The sequence below is a fragment of the Necator americanus genome, chromosome I, assembly GCF_031761385.1.
Source record: "Necator americanus strain Aroian chromosome I, whole genome shotgun sequence".
In the NCBI taxonomy this organism is placed as follows: Eukaryota; Metazoa; Nematoda; class Chromadorea; order Rhabditida; family Ancylostomatidae; genus Necator; species Necator americanus.
In genome coordinates this window covers 16,174,411-16,192,323 of record NC_087371.1, presented here as the reverse complement: position 1 = coordinate 16,192,323, position 17,913 = coordinate 16,174,411, and the positions used below count along the sequence as shown (strand labels likewise).

The 17,913-nt window shown below is 42.9% G+C and overlaps 2 protein-coding genes across 3 annotated transcripts; both read left to right on the top strand.

The window, feature by feature from the left end:
- Positions 1 to 674: 674 nt before the first annotated feature.
- On the top strand, positions 675 to 965 carry RB195_005748 (uncharacterized protein; the record flags this gene model as incomplete). The annotated part of the gene is made up of 1 exon (XM_064178454.1): positions 675 to 965. The coding sequence occupies one exon, from the start codon at positions 675 to 677 to the stop codon at positions 963 to 965; it is 291 nt and encodes a 96-aa protein (XP_064035498.1).
- Positions 966 to 5,303: 4,338 nt separating this feature from the next.
- On the top strand, positions 5,304 to 16,199 carry RB195_005747 (uncharacterized protein; the record flags this gene model as incomplete). 2 transcript variants are annotated; one of them, XM_064178452.1, is made up of 14 exons in its annotated part: positions 5,304 to 5,429; positions 6,592 to 6,689; positions 10,250 to 10,364; positions 12,729 to 12,849; positions 12,904 to 12,987; positions 13,513 to 13,721; positions 13,792 to 13,839; positions 13,903 to 14,003; positions 14,057 to 14,178; positions 14,400 to 14,515; positions 14,571 to 14,690; positions 14,744 to 14,865; positions 15,937 to 16,058; positions 16,123 to 16,199. In XM_064178452.1, the coding sequence occupies 14 exons, from the start codon at positions 5,304 to 5,306 to the stop codon at positions 16,197 to 16,199; spliced, it is 1,581 nt and encodes a 526-aa protein (XP_064035496.1). The 2 variants fall into 2 exon arrangements, with proteins under 2 accessions (XP_064035496.1, XP_064035497.1); XM_064178453.1 differs by lacking the exons at positions 5,304 to 5,429; positions 6,592 to 6,689 and having other exon boundaries at positions 10,324 to 10,335.
- Positions 16,200 to 17,913: the final 1,714 nt, after the last annotated feature.

Below are 17,913 nucleotides of genomic sequence, written 5' to 3'. Positions count from 1 at the left end.
ATCACTGGCATCGGCGAAAACTGCTAAGTTCTTGTCGCTATCTTGTGTAAAAAAAAGTGAAGAGAGAAGAGGCAGTGAAATCCGTGTGTGTTGTGCGTAATAATTCCGCATTCATCTTGTGTCTGAGATGGGAGTTCCGTGTCTTTTTCGAATATTCGTTTCCACAATGAATTCTCGAAACACTTTGCGGGGGTGAGCATGGTGTTAGCCAGTCCTGAGAGTCATAGCTCCAAGCGATTCTACGCGCAAAGATCGGTTACCATCCGTTCCGTCAAAAAAGAACACTGTCTTCTTCCAAGTCCCACTTGATACCGAGTAATTTTGAGAGGTGTTTTGGGCTTACGCTTCTTCTGGAAGTTCTTGGTGTAAAGCGAGATCGTTGGAAAAACCAGAGATTCATATTCATATCGGCGAAGATTTGTCGTGACTCTGTCGATTTGTCGCGTATGTCACGTGATGTTGCCAGCGAGAACTAAGTTATCGACGTGCAGATTCTCTCGCCTTTGTTCTCCTAACTGTTTGTATTTGGACCTCGCTTCCTGACAAGTGTGCGTGGATCATCTATGGAAATGACGGAATGACGGTTCAAGTGGGACTAGAAAGAAGACAGTGTTTGTTTTTGACGGAACAGATGGTAACGAGAAGGACCTTTGCGCGTAGAATCGCTTCGATCTATGACCCGCACTGGCTGGCTAAAACATCACTCAGCGCTACACAACCGACCTCTCGGACGATTGGTCGATAATCGTCTCAAGGAGATGCGGAAGATCAGAGGAGCTCTACGTTTGAAAGAGGTGACAGTCGAATTCAGCTATGTCCCGACCACAGAAAATCCAGCCGATGCTGGTGCCCAGGGATTGACCAAGAGCTCCAGGATAATACATGGTGGGCAAATCCCCCAGTCCTACGTTAACCAGTTGACTCGCGGACCTCACCAACATGCACCGTGTACAAAAAGCCACTAACAGCTTCGAAGGCAATCAGCTCGAGGATCCCGAAAGTACGTTCATCACTGCAAGTAGAAAGGGAAAGCCAGTTGTAAATCCTGAAGACGGCTAGCTCGCGCGTCCACGCCAAGCAGTGAATCCATCTACTGATCCACCACGCTCACAGGAAGAAACAGTAATCACGACACTCACATAGCAGGTGACATTCCTTGAATGTGACTAGGCCGAGAAAACACAACAGTCGGTGATACCACTTGTCGACCTTACTTGACACAGAGATATCTTACAAGTGAAACGACTCATTGTAAGAAATCAGAGACAAGGCACGATAACATCGAAAGTAGGAGATATGGTTCTTGTCAACGAGGCAGCACTGCCAAAGAATGAGTGGCTCACAGTGAAGGATGTGGGCATTTGAACCAGCAACAGCAACGCATTCGAGAAGCGGAACTGATCATCCCTACCAAACGGAGGACAAGACCGTGAAGCGGCAGAAAACCGCAAGGGCAACTACAATTGACATGACGTGCAGACTGTTATTAGTTGCTATTGTTTCTATGCAATCCCTGCAATCGGCCGTCAACGGTAAAGACTCCCAATCGCTCGATGCGGTTGCCGGACGCTCGATGCGGTTGCTGGAACTACGGTGGTCGAATGTTCAAGAGCCGTACCGGGAGTCGACATCTCTCACCCTCCCAACCCGTCCCTTGTTCACTTCATTCATCATCCATTTCATTGTAGTGTTCTTACATAGTTTTGGTTTACGTTCCCTTGTGTGTACATTGATCTCACCTCGTTGCAAATATTTTATATGCGTATTATCACTGTGGGGGCGGGTGTAGTGTAGCGGTTAGAGGTTCTGCTTCCTGCACGATCGATCGGAGGTTCGAATCCGCCCTGGTTCTCACCAAGCCCTTCATCCATCCGGGATCGATAAATTGGTACCACACTTGTCTGGAAGGAAAAAAAAACACTGACTTGACACATCGGCTAGCCACCGCAAGTCATTGTATAGGCCAGTTACACGTTCATAAAGCCTCAAACGACTCTGAATTGAAGTGAACGTGGGGGACGCAGTTTGATTAACGCCAGAAACTTTATCCTTTATCCTTTATCTCCTCTGCAGACTTAGGCCCGCAGAGTTCATAGCCGCGCGGTTTACAAGGTATAGGCTCTCTCCATCAGATATCTTTTTTGGTAGCATAATTTTTGATTTATTGCAATCAAAATGTTCAAAGCTCACTACCAATAAAGTTGATAACGAATGTTTCAGCCATTAATGATGTCTACCACGACAATTTTCCTGTTAGGTGCAGCCTTCTGCGGGGTAGCACTTGGGAGCGTAGGAATGAAAATTAATCATAAAGATGTTAGTATGTCTTCTTTCACATCTTCTCAAACTAATTTACTCAAAATGGAAGATTGCAATCATTTTTCTTCTGAATTAATTCCTTTTTTGCTGCAAAATAGCAATCATATATTCAAATTGTTGATATGCAAATTAAGAAACGTTTTTGCGTCTAAGATTTCAAACTTCTCAGCCTTTCGAATGCGGAGGTACAGTAAATGCGACAGAAAATCGGCAGATATTTACATATCAAGTTCAGCATGATGACAGATGAAAACAAAATCAATGCAAGACAAAGATTAAGGTTTGTGCTTAAGCTAAGGTAAATTATTGGAAGGAAAGTAGTGGCAGAATGCTTTACGTTTTGCCCAGCAATTCTAGGCTCCAAAAGGAACTCAAGTTCGAGTTACAATCTATGGTAACTATGGTATTAGTGATGGATTTGAAGTGAATGGGTGCACTAAAGGTGGCATAGCTATCGGAAAGGATAAACCCTTAAAACAAGGTCGAAAGTACGTTATGAGTTTCGTTCTATTAGTACTTTTTTATAAAACAACAACCAAACAGTTCGCTTATTGATAGCATAAGTATAGGATATAAGTTGTCGATTCCTTAAGCTCAGAACTCGAGCAGATGTGAAGAAGTTAACGATCGTGTGAAGAAGCTAATGGAACAACTCAGTATAAAGTTTGTGCTAACTGTTCAAGCACATAAAATGTATTGGCTGATGTATTCACTTTTGTAGATTTTTTCATCCCTTTAAGTCAACTACATACGTTCAATTTCTCCACACTTCCCTTCATGTAGATCCACACTAGGCACTTCTATAGAGTTTGGAGAAGGTCCCGAAAATTGTTCAACTTACATAAGATCGATGAAATTTTTTTTCTCTTTGTTTCGTTCTGTGTTTCTTGTATCAATATTTTACACTCATTTTATTCGATATGCCTAAGGTTCTGTTCCGGAAGTGATGAAGGTAAATCTATCAAATCCAAATCAAACGTTGCTTTCGTAGTTGGTTACTCTAAAAAATCGACTCCGTTGAGAATTTATATATGCCATCAAGCATGTAACTGTTTCTGCCTAAGAACTTAAAGGAGTCTGGTTACATAGACGTAAATCATCTCCTATGAATGTTTATTTTCAGTCAAGTAAGTTTGAACTATTTTCACAATGTCTTCTCTTCAAGTCTAAAAAGGAAAGCTCCTTTTTCTCATGTTAAATTGACGAACAGTGATGTGAATTTTAGTGAGAACAAGAACACCGACAACAACTGCAGCAACCGTGATAACTCCTCGAAAAGAAAACAAAACACACACGGAATGCAATCTCCTAAGCATTTGCACTTGTCCTGATGGCCAAAAAAAAAAATTACCGTAAACTCCATTGGCACTACCTTGGAATATTCAGCTACACTACGGAAAAATAACACAAAATCTGTTCGATGCACAATATAATAGGGTAGCTATAATTTTTTTTCTATTTGCTAGAATGGCCGCCCACTGGAATAGATCAAATACAGGAGAATAAGGACACTGACTTCATACAACGGATAGCAAGTCATTGCATTAAGCCAAACGTTCACAAATCTCAAAAGGTTCTGAAGTGAAGTCGAACACGTTGCTACATCCCATGCGTGGATTACAGACATTTGGTAATTTTATCCTTTCACAAGCCTGTGCCATGCAACGCCAACAAGAAGAGAAAGGAAACAAAATCGATTCGATACTGTTGCTTGTGCATTAAATTGGAGATATTAGTGGCTTACTCGGTTTTGATCCGCTTATGTATTGTACACTGGTAATTATTTAGACCTTTTGCACACGAAAAATATCCACTTTTCCCTTTACCATCATTTCTGACTGCAGCATCAATCAGTTTTTCAACATTCAACAGAGATGAAACTTTCTTTTTATCCTATCCTTTTCCCCGTACTTATCAGAGCCATTTACGTTCAATAAGAAAAGATAAAGGACTACTACTTGGTTATTCGTCTTTGAGAGCTTAAAGGCAGCATACCACGAACCTGGAGTGGTGCGGATTTCAGGTGGCGTATCCGTATACAGGTTCGTAGGTTATGGAGACCGCTCATCTCTCACTGAATCACTGCAAACAGCCGGCCCCTGAATACTGTTTTGTACGATGGCCTCTATCGCAACGCTCCACCCATTGCGCCGCCTCAGCCCTGCTATTCGTCGAAAATCAATTCGGACTGCCCCGATAGGCAGTAAGGGACGCTACGCGTGCGAAGGTGGCGCGCTGGAATAGAAGGCATCGTAAAAAACAGCATTCAGGGGCCGGCTGCTCCCAGTGATTCAAGGAGAGATGAGCGGAACCACCCCAGTCTCCATAATCTACGAACCCACGAACCATATACGGATACTCTACCTGAAATTCGTACCACCCCAGATTCGTGGTATGCTGCCTTTAAGCATCAATCAGAGCTAAATATCTAGGTTTTCTGCACACTGAAAAACGTCAACTTTTTCCTTTCACCATTACCCTTAATTTCAACATCATTTAGTTATTTCAACAATGAACAATGTGAATTCCTTTATCTAAAGCAATTTATGTATGTAACCTTTATCATGAAAATTTCGTAAAACTTCTCTGGAAAATCCGGCCGCGTTGCTGATCTTCGATTGTTCACGTGGAACTTCGAGTTTTTCTCTTGAACTTTTGTGAAATACAGTTACTATGTTTCTAAACAAGAGAGTAGTCTCTGAATCCTAAAACTTGAAGCCTCCGCATACTCTTGAAATCTTGAACTCGCACTCTGAACACTGTTTACATCCATGTATTTTCACTAAGCCAACAGAGAACCCTCCTTTCATCACCTGTATCACTTGTACGTCCTTGCTCGTCGATTTGCTCATGCGAAAACTAATAAAACAGAATGTACGTAAAGTTATTATTCACTTTTGACGGGTCACAGGAAAGCAATAAAGCAAAATGTAAATGTAAAATTTTTAATCGAATAAGAGGAAAATCCTCCTACTCTACGTTGTATGATCCGCAATCGTGTGCACAAACAGGCGATGACGCAACAGCAAAAACTGCGGAGTAGCGGATTAGCCGTCGCTGTGGATGGCACAGAGGAAAATCAAGTGTGTTCTGTGGCTAAGTTCGAATCGGTGAGCAGAGTACACCGTAAATATCGTGAAGCAAAATGTGCACACTGAACGTATCATCAACATTATTCTTTTTAAAACAGAAAATCACAGATGTTATTCACTCTCTAACACGAGGCGCCTTAGCTGTGTGTGTGGGAGGAAACTTGAGCATGGTTTAGATGTCTGTAGGGCAACAAAATCCCACAGCGAACCGCAGTGAATAGGTAAGAAACGTGAAGAGTTTTCCTTTTATTTGCTGAAGATCTCACACTTCTAATTTGCTTCGTTGCTTTTCTGTGACCGGTCAAAGGTGCACCCTGCGGAAACCTTGTACTTCAGTTTGTTCCGATCGCGAGCAAGGGTTGCTTTCTTGCTTCTCCTATCGCGATAGACACGAAAAGCTATATTTTTATGCTGACAAAACTACCCTTCTGCTACCAAAAACGCCCATGATTCCTGAGAGGTCAAAGTTTTTGAACTCTTTCCCAAGCTGCTAATTTCCTTCTTCCCATCACTGCATCATTTTTCATTTTTCATTTTCTTCTTACTTGCGAGGTGCCGAGTTATCTGAAGCATAGAAGAGAATCGAATCTATCCTCCAGCGACCTTGTGAAGAAGTCTGACCATCGGGTCCGCGGTCTTCCTGTACTGCGCTTAACATCGCGGGGAACCCAGTCGCTCACGGCTCTGGTCCAACGGTTGTCGTTAAGGCGCATCATGTGTCCGGCCCACCTTATTTTATTTTCTTTGGCAAACGCAGCGGCGTCTCTAATCCTCGATGGCTGACACAAGACAAAACATTGAATCCCGCCCCTCACTTGCGCGAAGCGGGATGCCTCTAGCATCACTCTTTCGACTGAGCGTTCAGTAATGATCACCGCATTTTGTTCCTGCTTGCGAAATGCCTAAGTTTTTGAAGCATAGGTCGCATGAAGTATGGTGGTGTTGAAGAGGTGAGCACAGAGTCGGGTGTTTCTGGTCTTCTTCAGTACATCTTCGATGCTCTTATTCGTTCGAGCCGCTCATTTCTTCATGATTAGATCAAGGTCAGGTCGTTTTTCACGTTTATATCCCGCCCCAGATAAGCGTACGTAATAAGTTCGGATACGTTCGTTCCGTTTAGCATGAATGGGGCATCCGAGACCCATTCGTTTCCAATGAACATCGTCCTTTTTAGTTTCAGCTAAAGGCTGATGCATCCACATGTTTCGTCGAATTCGGTAAGCATTCTTTCCATTTTGCTGATGCTAGATCTTATCCGAACGATGCCATCAGCAAAGTGTAAGTGGTGTAGCTGCCGACAATCAATCTGCACTCCCATGTCGTCCCATTCCAGCTTTCGCGTTGCGCCTCTATTCACGTCGATGATCATATTATTGTAGAATGACGAAATTAAAGTTACGAAGAAGGTACAACTCTCGAAATATCTTTAGGTACTCGGTAGGAACGCCTCGGTTGTCGAAGGCTGTCTGAGTCGAAGGTTTTTTGAAGACGATGAAGGTGAGAAGTGGCGGCTTCTACTCTCGCAATACTTCTATGAGTTTAGAAACGGTGTATTGGTCAATCATACTGGATCCTTCACGAATCATTTCCGAAAAGAGATAAGAACTGGTGAAATGCTCTTTAGATGTTTCCATCATGTCGGGACCGGGTAATGTACGATTTCTTACCGACATGATTTCATGTCGGACTTCGGGAGGGAGGATCTCCTGACATGCTCATCATCCGCAAGATGATGAGGAGGCAAGTGGACGTAGCTCTCCAAGTGATCTGAGTATAAGTCGTGAATGATCTTCTTTATCCCCTCTTCTCAATGCTGTATTTTTTTTCCTTCTGTGTTCCGGAAAGCAGTCATCTTCGTCTTGCGAATACCGAAGTCTCCGCGGACATAGCGAATACCATTTCCTTCGTCTGCAGCTTCAACCAACACTTTTGGTCTTCTCTCTTTGAAGCTATCGCCCCACGAATATGACGTATGGGTTTCCGATGGTCGAAGACTACACGGGATCGTAGATTGCAGAAAGGTGCTCAACGAACGGATCGTATCCCTCGTCGTTGTTGTTCATTGGCGAATCTTCTCAAAAGCCAGATAACGTAGCGAGGAGATCCCAGTTAATGATTATGACATTCCGTTCTCTGAACTTTGCGGTTTTCCTTTCTCTCCCTGTAAAGGAAAAGAACCCTCTCAGAGCGGCTATGGTTCGATCCCGTATAGAACTTCGACAAAACTGCGACAAACGTCATTCAGTACCTTTAGATTACGATGATGTCGTCAGTTTCAATTTTTGTTTCAATGTTCAGTTTCAAATTCAACAGTACCCTCCCTCACGTGATTCTAATGTCCATAAGGAGTAGGTCTTCTGAAATTGCAGCTCCCACGGGTGGCCTTAGTCGTCATGATGAACTCGGAGACCCTATTCCTCTCTTCATTTCATTGTAGGCCGGAGGTCCCGATGTGAAGTTCCTCAGGCGTTCTTCTCGGGCCCGTTTTTGCGTTGAACTCACCGTCGACCTTGTCGAAGGTATGGTCCTCTTTGGAGAAGTTAACTAGCTCCATATAGAAGGTTTCGACTTCTTCTTCTATGTAGCTCGATATTGAAGGGTAAGCGACCAAGATTGTCAAAGCTAGCGCTGAACCACATCTTCTCATCCGCACACGTCCGTTTCGGGTTTTAAGTTGCTCGAGATGTTCGATGTTCTCTGGTATATTCACGTTGACGAGAGCGCTAACTCTATTGTCGCATATTATGTTCCTAGAGGGTTCCTGTTGAGAGGGTGGCGTCGTCTCTTCTTGGTCAGCCAATGACGTCGTACTTAATCTTCCTAGCTTGCATCATCAGATCGTGGCTGCTTCTGATGGAAGCGTACGCGCATTATACGTTATAAGTACAGATCCCTTTAGTCTTTCTCCGCTTTAGTGGTTTAGATGACTAATGCAACCCCGTCCTTTTTTGCTCTACCGTACTAGGCATTCCTCTGGGCAGAGGCTTCTCTCTTCTTACAGTGACATACGTAAAAATTTTAAAACCCACGGGCAGGTTGCAAGCCTCTAGTGTGGGTTTGTAAGGTAACATTGCATCCTCCCTTGGTGGACAAATAGAGCTTATTTGTTGGAGGCGACTTCAAACCCCTCTTTTGCACGCCCCAGTCACTTCACTGCACCTTTTTGGCAGGATCGACGTGCGGGATACAACGACGTCGTGACTCAGTCTTGCATCAGCAGAAACAGTGACTCCGTCCTCTGAATTCGTCCTCGTCAGTTCAGGCACAAACCCGCTCTTAGTCCGCTGCTAGCCCCCTTGTAAAACCCTATGTTCTCATAGAGTCGCGAAGATGTTCTACTAGCTGATCATACTCGTCTTCGATGTTGTCTATTGCGGTGCCTTCTCAGAAGCCGACTAGCGCAGGCCATTCTGTGGCAAGTCGTGGGTGCTGATGCGAACTTCTTTGGGCACTCTTCTGGGGTTCGACCTTGTACAGGGTAAAACGGTATTCAAAGCTAGTAGTTATCCACACCTTCTCAACCTCCTCTCTTTTTTAGGCGTTCTCTTGGGCCTCAGTCTTCCAGAAGGAAAAACTTCTCAAGGTCCATAAGGAAGGCGTGGACTTTGCCTTCATTCTGGTATTTATCCGTATCTTCACATCCGTGAATGTTCGATTCGGGTCATCAGCTGTTCGAAAAAGTCGATGTTCATTGCCATACATGCATTGGCGGGAACACCGACTCCATCAACTCCTTTACTGTGGTATGTTCCTAGGGACAGTCCTTCTTCACTGTCATATACAGCAGTTAGTAGTTGGTGCTTCTCTTCTCGCATTCTCGGTCACTCTGATGACGTCGTACTTAATCTTCCCGGCTTGCATTATCAGTTCTTCACTAGCTGCTTTCAGTGCAAGGGCATCTGTCGTGTCTTTTCTTTTCAAAAGCATCTTGACATGAAATACACCACATCATTCCCAACCCTACCAATAGGAAACGAGAAACGGAGAAGAACTGATAAAATTCTTCCATAGCGTTATCAATTAAAAGGCTTGAATCTAACTACTGATGCTCAAAAGTTCTAAAAAAAACCACTGTAGTAACGTTCGATAGCAATAAAGAAGCGGCATTGGGATTCTTCTGATATTCTCTAAAATACTATCTAATAATTCAGCACCTCATCAACAGAACAACTTTCAAGAGATTCTTTCATGCACAGAGGATGTCTGACTACATGAGTATCTCCATGTGAACGATGGTCAGCTGAGTCCTCCTATTGAAAAATTCGTGTCCTATAACAATCACGAACATATTATAGTTCGTCTCGTTTCACCACAACTCATTCGTAATTTCAGCGACGCCAATGCAGCATTACTTCACAAATAATCAATTCATGGAACTATATCTTAAGCATCCAGACTCAGAATGTCCGTCACATTCTACAGCCTATAGGAGTTGACACCCTATCTGCACGTTCTAGACCTAATCAACTGTTAGTTTCTCTCCATAGGACTGCATTCGAATTACGGAATGGATATCCAGCTCAGGCCAATTTTTGTTTTTGCTTTTGCCTCTTCCAATTTTGTGTGGCATCACGTTTTTCTGTAGTATTATTGTACATTTCACATATTTCGTTTTACTCCGACCAATGGCTCCATAAGAGTGAAAAGAAACAGCCTATAAAATAGCCCATAAAAGTGGCTATGTGTAGTACGCAGCATAACTTCAACAGAACGAGCTACCACCTATCCTATTTGCCCTTTTGTTATGTATAAACCACTACGTCGTCTTCACTTTCGATTATTTACTTTCCTTAGTGGATACGTGGCTGCAAAATAACTTTTCTTTATCCGGTTTCCAGCACGATGTACTTCACTTTCCTACTTGTCGCATATATAAGTGGGATTTTACCCGATTCTACAGAGAAAACGAAAAATGGAGTGGCAGGTAAAACGCACGTAATTAACGTCACTAAGGTATGTACTAGAATAGCACATTTGCAGAAATTTCCTCAATAAATGACATTGTGGAGCAATTAATGCTAATTTGAATTAACGTTTCTATGATGTACTAGTATCCAAAATACGGACTTGATTTAATCGTCAACTGGCGGGTGTTACGGCGTCGTCTTCAAACATATCCGAGCCCATTTTGACCAGTCTTCAGCTGGATCTCGCATAGAATCTACCCATCCGTCGCTATTCCATAGGCGGCGGAGTTTTACGTCTCGACTGAAACGTAAACGTAAACGTCTCATGTAATCAGATCCCTGCAAACGTCTCATGTGATCAGATCTTCCTTCACCGCCTCCGTTTGTTTCTTTTACCAGGGAGCCTTGTCCAGTTAAGAACTGGAAACATCCTCAGAACAACTTGGACAAGATGGTCAGACGATCACCTCATAATGTGACCAATGAGGCGAAGACAGTTTTTCATGAATACTTCAGAAAGCCCGCAAGATGTTGGTGTTTTCCACATGTCATCCGTCAGTACCCCATATCCACTTCCGAGTAAGGTTCTTTTGTGCCACACCATTGGGAAGAAAGAGACTAACAGGCGTCTAAACAGCATTCTCTCCATGGAACCAAGATTTCCCATCACCGTCGACCGCGCTGCCTAAGTCTCCAATCTATACATCGTGATAAGGGAAATGGTGGATAGGTAGATTCGCAGCTTGACATTGTTGGCGATGAGAGTCGGCCGCAGGCACTTGATTACCGACTGAATTGGTTCACTGCCGAATTGGAATTCAGCGTATCTTCGCTGAATGTCTCTCTTGTTTTTCAGCATACAGCAAAACAGATGGACTCATTCACGAATTCTTCTTCAGGTTTTCTGTCCATTCCGACTCCCGTTGAGGGTCTCGAGGAGATCCACGTCTGCTTGCATTTATCATGGCGCAGTTGCAGTCCGTCAGATGCAGCTAACTTCGATATAAAGTTAGCAACATGTTGTAATTTGCAGCTCAAAGCGAATATTACAACATCGTCGGCGAACTCGATATCCACGAAGGGACGCCCAGACGAAGACGATAAAATATGGCAAAACATCAACATCGACATCGGCCGCACAATGCACAACTATTTTTCGCATTATGTCATCGACGGCAAAGTTGAACAGAAAAGATCCAGCTACGGCCCCCCTGTCTCATTCTGGTTTCCACTTCAAACGGTGTAGTACATCTAACTGGTGTTCAAAACCCAGTAGATGTTCTTCTGTTCACGTCCTAAATTAGGTTATGAAATTTCCTGGAACTTTATCGGTGCTAAGCGCGTTGAGAAGACGACCTCTGTGAATAGAATCGAAAGCGGCTCCGAATCTCAGAAAAGCTAACTGTTTGGGTTTCGAATACCTCTGCGCCACTTCAATCACTCTCCTCACAATAAACACCTGATCACCTGATCATTGATTGACCAAGGCGAAAGCCAACTTGTTAGTCGCGAGTGATTTCTCGCGATGTTTGACTAGCGGATCCAAGATGATCCACTCCAAAGCCCTGTACATTACACGCAGCACTGATGTTCCCCAGTAATTCCCGGGTTACGCGACGGAAGGCTTTTTGTGGGATGAATTATGATAGCGTGTCTCCGCGAGTCAGGTAACCTTTCGTCAATACATATTGGACGGATTATCTTTGTCATCTCACGAATAAAAATCGAGCGCTGAAATGTTTCTTTCAGATAGGCATGACTGACAGCGGCTCCGTTGGCAGTGTTTAGGACAGGCAAACACCTCTCCATCTTGCCGCAATACTGCCTTAGCAAAGTATAGGCTGTTCTCGGTTCCTTGTCCTCCCACGCCTTCCCAAACTCCTTCGCACTTGAGCTGGAGCTGCGCTCGTTCTCACGATCACATTTCAGCTGACGACGCAAAATCCTCCTTAGACTCTTTTCCTAGCTGAGGTCACCAGTAGTGCGGGGTACACATACGGAATTTTACGTGGATCTTGTCTCCGCAGCTGTAAAGGCGAACTTCTTCCTCGACGTTAAAACTAGAAGCGTTTTCTTTGCAGCGTCCCAAATGCATCTAGTGAAAAAGTCAGTGCCATCCACTTTCTTCTTGGTGTTTTATAACATTCTGAATTTATTGTAATCCAGAATATATTCTGAATTGCAGTAAATTTAGAATGTTATAAAACATTATGATGTAGGCCAATGCTCCTCCTGATCCTTAGCACTGTCCAAACAGCATTCACTAAAGAGCAGAACTCCAAAGTGTGGTTTTTGATTAATGGAGTAAAGTAATTTCAACATCTAGAATAACATTACCCTTTGCTCCAAAGATAATAGCAGGAAATCTTGTTTCAATTACGACTTTCTTTTGACACAGTTACAGTTCCAGACCAACGATACCATAGTAGGAGAAGATAGTTTCGATAACCGCTTGCAGCACCAGGAGCAAAGAAGAAACTCTTCAGCATTGTGGTTACAAGGAGTGAATTTTTACTTCAACAGCAGATTCAGTGAGAACAATGTTCATGTTCAACTTTGAATGGTATCACTTACTCTATAACCAGCTAAGAGACTGCGGGACTTGTTTGTAACGGCAGCTAATGCTTGGATGAAGGACACCTGCATTTATTTCACAAATACAAGGAATGGTGAGAACATCTCTGTTATAATACCTAGATTATTATGTGTTTAAAGGCACCTGCACGAGAATGTCATAGTGATCTCTTCACAAAAATAGAGGGCTAACGAATCTGAGCGTGCCCACGTACAATACCCTCAACCCCTCAAGGTCCTGAAAAACAGAAGTCACTCGTGTTTGTATTTCCCTACGGAGCACCTTGTAACGTGCCCGTTCTCTCAGCAACATAACCACCGGTTTTTCTGAATAGGCCGCTAGGAAACCTCACTGATTACTGTTCGCTCGCTCGCGGATGCACCGCGTATGGAAGAGTGGCGCGATATAAGGTGTCTCGTAGGAATAATTAAACTTGAAACCCGTTTTACACGTCGTTTCTCAGGGTGTTTCGGAGAAATTAAGCGTGAACACACTCATATCCGTAATCCAAACCTCTAACCCTACCTTATCGTTGAGAAGTCCTAACATCGTTAACTTCGTGGTATGCTTCCTCCAAAGATTCAAAGATATACTAACACAACCTTATAGTAAATTTCAGCTAAAGATAGAATCTACGTGGTAGAAACAGAACACGGTTGCTCGTCTACCGTAGGGAGAAGAGGAGGAACCCAATTCATAACTATTGATCGAAACTGTGCTCACCTTGGTGGCTTTGCTCACGAAATTGGACATGCGTTAGGATTCGAACATACTCATCGTAGACATGACCGCGACGATTACATCGCTGTAAACTGGATTAACGTTGGGGTACTTACGCAATCAGAATTTCTACATTTTTCGCATGCTTTCTATTTGTGAACATAAAATAAAACTTCAGAAGCAGTTCGAGGACCGATATCCAGATTTGGCACGTAGTAGCTTCAAGGTGTTATTTCTAATTGCGGTGGAATCTTCATGTTTCACTTGTTTGAAAGTGACAAGATTTCAGAACAACTACATCAAGACGTATCAGAAACAGTTCGAAAAGTTGCCCGCGAGTGAAAGCGTTGACTATGGATTCCCTTATGACTACGGAAGTATCATGCACTAGTGAGTGTTACTCAAAGGTGCACTTAATTATAGCATTGGAAAGTACGTTGCAGCCCCTCTCCAAGCGATAATCCAATAATGATTCCTAAGGACATCAATTATCGGAGAACTATGGGCTCGCCATTCATATCGTTCACGGATCTATCAGCGATAAATGAGCTGTACAACTGTAAAGGTGCACGTAAACTACGAGTTTTATTAAAAACAAAGAAATGATGAAATGTAAAATGGTTGGAATTTGGATACATTGAAGTGATGGACTATAGGAAAAGAAGCAAGTAAAGTGTTTAAAAAAAGCTGCCAAAACAACATGTGGAAGTAGTAGGTTTATCTATTGATGTCTCCAATCTTTAAAAAATGAACTCTTGAACGTTTGAATGTAAAAATACTATTTAGATAGGTGCAAATTCGTAGAGTCAGCAGTATGCATGAGAGGAGGGTTTCCCCATCCACGAAATTGTAGCAGATGTTTATGTCCTAGCGGTTACGGTGGACGTTTTTGCGATGAGAGGGTAATTTAAGCTCCTAGTTTATAATCCCGATCTTAACAATATATGGACATTTTAGCCTGACAAATGTGGTAGCGAACTGGAAGCCTCCAGTGACTGGAAAGAATTTGCCTATAAAACAAACAAACAAAAAAGAGACTTGAAAAACGGGTACCACGTGTGCACATATTGGATTACGGTATGTGGTGAGTGGTCTTTGTACTGACCGGGCTCAGAAAAAAGCTATCGTAGGCACCTAAAGACGCAATGATCGAGATAAGCATCGCCAACATCGATGGATCGACGTCAGAAGGGTGCATTAAAGCGGGCGTAGAAATTAAGACAAATGAAGACCAGACCCTTACTGGTTACAGGCAAGTTATACGTGCCTCCTTTTGTGTAAGACCTCCTTCGTGCTCACACTTCTCTCTTAGGGACCTCAAAAGATATCATCATGGACTAAAGAACTATGAATAGGTTTTCATATGTCCTCTTTAAATCTTTCTTCCAATTTTAGAATTCGACAGCATCAATTGATATAATAGTATGATAAGGGCGCAGCCGCTTAGAGGTCCGTCCGGTTGCATTGATTGATTGCACGATCACGACTGCGTGGTTCGAAAGCGGCTCAATGCCAACCGAGGGTTTGACACCTTCGTAGTCTACGAATTTTTGCCAGAGCTGCCTGGAAGGATAAAAACACTGAGTCGACGGTCCCAGTAACTCATTGTACAAACTAACACGTTCATAAACCTTAACGATTCCGAACTGCAGTCAAACGCATTGGTGCATCCCTTGAAATGCCAGAAACTAGACTTATACAGCAGAAGCCGAGGCCATGACACTTTCTAGAACATCTTCAAAGATATTGCGAGTCTAGTGGCAGGTGTGATTTTTCTTCATTTTACTCGACTAGCCGAACTCAATCGACACTGTACTACTTCCTTTTTCTTGCCCTTTTTCGTTAGATTAGTTCCGAACAGACCCTCGAAAAACACATATCGCGTGTGCACACACCAGATTAAGGTATGTGTGAGGTATACCTTGTACTGACTGCGCTCAGAAAAAAGCTACTGTAAACCTCAAAGTGCAGGTTCTTTAGCACAAATCATATTCCATTTGATTTTTGACGTCTTTTGGTTCGAAAGTAGAGTTCTTTCATAGCGGTGGTGGTGGCGACCTGTAACGAACCTTGAAGTAGAGAATGAAATAAGTTCCGGGTGGTCAGCTCCAGACTATCCCTCACTGTTCCCCTCAAAATCACATTCTTTAAAGAAAAAGTCTACTAGATTAAGTACAGAAGTGAAGTTGAGATCCTCCGTCACGGCAAAAGATGACAGCGCTTTTACTTCCAAGCTATGTTTCTGTGCACACACTATGCGAACCTCTCACCGCTACCCTTAGCCAGATGTAGTGTAGCCGCACAATTGAAACTCATCGTTTAGATTTTGCGACAGAGAAGACAGGAGGACAAATCTTACATCATACACGAATATTGTCCCTATAATCTACTACGACTCTGAGTCTCAATATGCATTTATCTCTACATCTCTGAAATATCGCTACGGTAAGTAACTTAAAAATCATCACCATTTGAAAAACTAGAAAAGATAGTACTATTCATTTTTCAGTTAAACCAATGCCAGCGACATTATTGGAAAGGTTTAAAATTTGGATTAAAAACATTTTCAAGCGTAAAAAGCAATAAAGGTTCGAATAAATGTTGCAATCTTTATTCAATTAAAACATATATTTGTACATTATGAATATAATTTATATCGATTCGTGAAGTGAACAAGAATCAATTGATGAACAACCGAAAAATGTGATCACCGAAAATACATAGCTGACTCAACAGAATGTTTCATACAACAGTCGGGCTTGAACGGAACTTAGTTTTCATTAGACTACGTGCATAGGACTTTGTCTGCAATGGAGATCTTGCAATAAATACATATGAATGCGTTTAGTAAGACAAATATCCCCAATTCCATAGAAATCACAGTTGGCCCCGTTTTAACCAGAAAAAGTGCATCTCAATTCCTTTGTTACCTGAATCTACATTGTTCAGTTTATGCTTCAGCCACCGGGTAAATATAGCACTTTACAATGCTGAATGAACCCCCACAAAATCTATGAGTCGGTGGGAGGATTATGCACTTCAACAATGGGACATCACGTGCTATCGTTCCTGTTCGATGTTATCTCGGGCAGATTGAAGTTTCATCATAACAAAAACTGAATACTACAGTTAAAATGAAGCTATCGAGGGCCCCATCTCGGCTCAAACCACCAGCTTCATGGTGTCCTCGCAACTGCTCCGTGATTCATTTGACCCGACTGTAAGTTGTAAGTTGCACATACTGTAGCATTGCAACATAAAAAACACGCAACGGTCGCAATGGAGCACAATATTCCATATTGTATACATTATAAATTACAATCAGTGCTACAATAATGACGAATGCATGTGTCTTAAGTATGTAGACAATATACGTTAAAAGTAACCTCAACATAGGCAGGTCAGGTGATAAGATACGCGTGTCACACTCGCTTATGCCTTTTTGATTTGAAATTCTGCCTTCGAAATGCTTAAAGGCATCACCTCACGAATCTGTGGTGGTGCGGGTAATGCCTATACGGGGTCACAGATTGTGGGGAAGAGGGTGATTCTGTTCACCTCTCTCTGTATCAGTGTAAACGGACGACCCCGGAACGCTGTTTTTACGACGTCCTCTATTGCAGCGCCCCACCCTTGCATCCTCCCGCCTGCGATTCGTCGAAAACCCATTCGGACGAATCGCAGTAGGGACCCAAAGGTGGCGCGTTGCAACAGAAGCCGTCGTAAAAAATAACGTTCCTCGGTCGGCCGTACCCGCCTGAAACCGGTACCACACCAGATTTGTGGGGTGATGCACTTAATTCTTCCTCGTTTGCTCCATTTCTACTCGATTATTGATCAATGGTCAATAATGATCGAGTAGAAACCGAGCAAAAGTGTTCTGCAAGAAGCCAATCATGGCCGTGACATTTCCCCACTAAGCAGACGTGCATGCACTAACGCGCGTGAAAAGATCAAACTGAAAAATTATTTCCTCACCTGAATAATCATGTTCCAGAAAACTGAAAGCTAAACGCAAGCGGAAAGCAAACAATGTATTGGAAATGTAAAGCGGACAAATTGTTTAATCAGGGAGCTTGTCTGAAAACTTTGCTTTGCTCTGCTAACCGTCCTCGTCGAGAAGACAACTGTTAAGGTATCGTGACAGCTCTGTCTGAAAAACCTTACTGCAAACTGTGGAGTTTTGAAGCTCTACGATCTTCTTTAGGGGACAGGGTTATCATCATAAGTGAACGAAACCGCATTTATTATACCAATAAGCAATTGTTTGATAGGTGTTGTTTTCTGTACGAAAATTTGT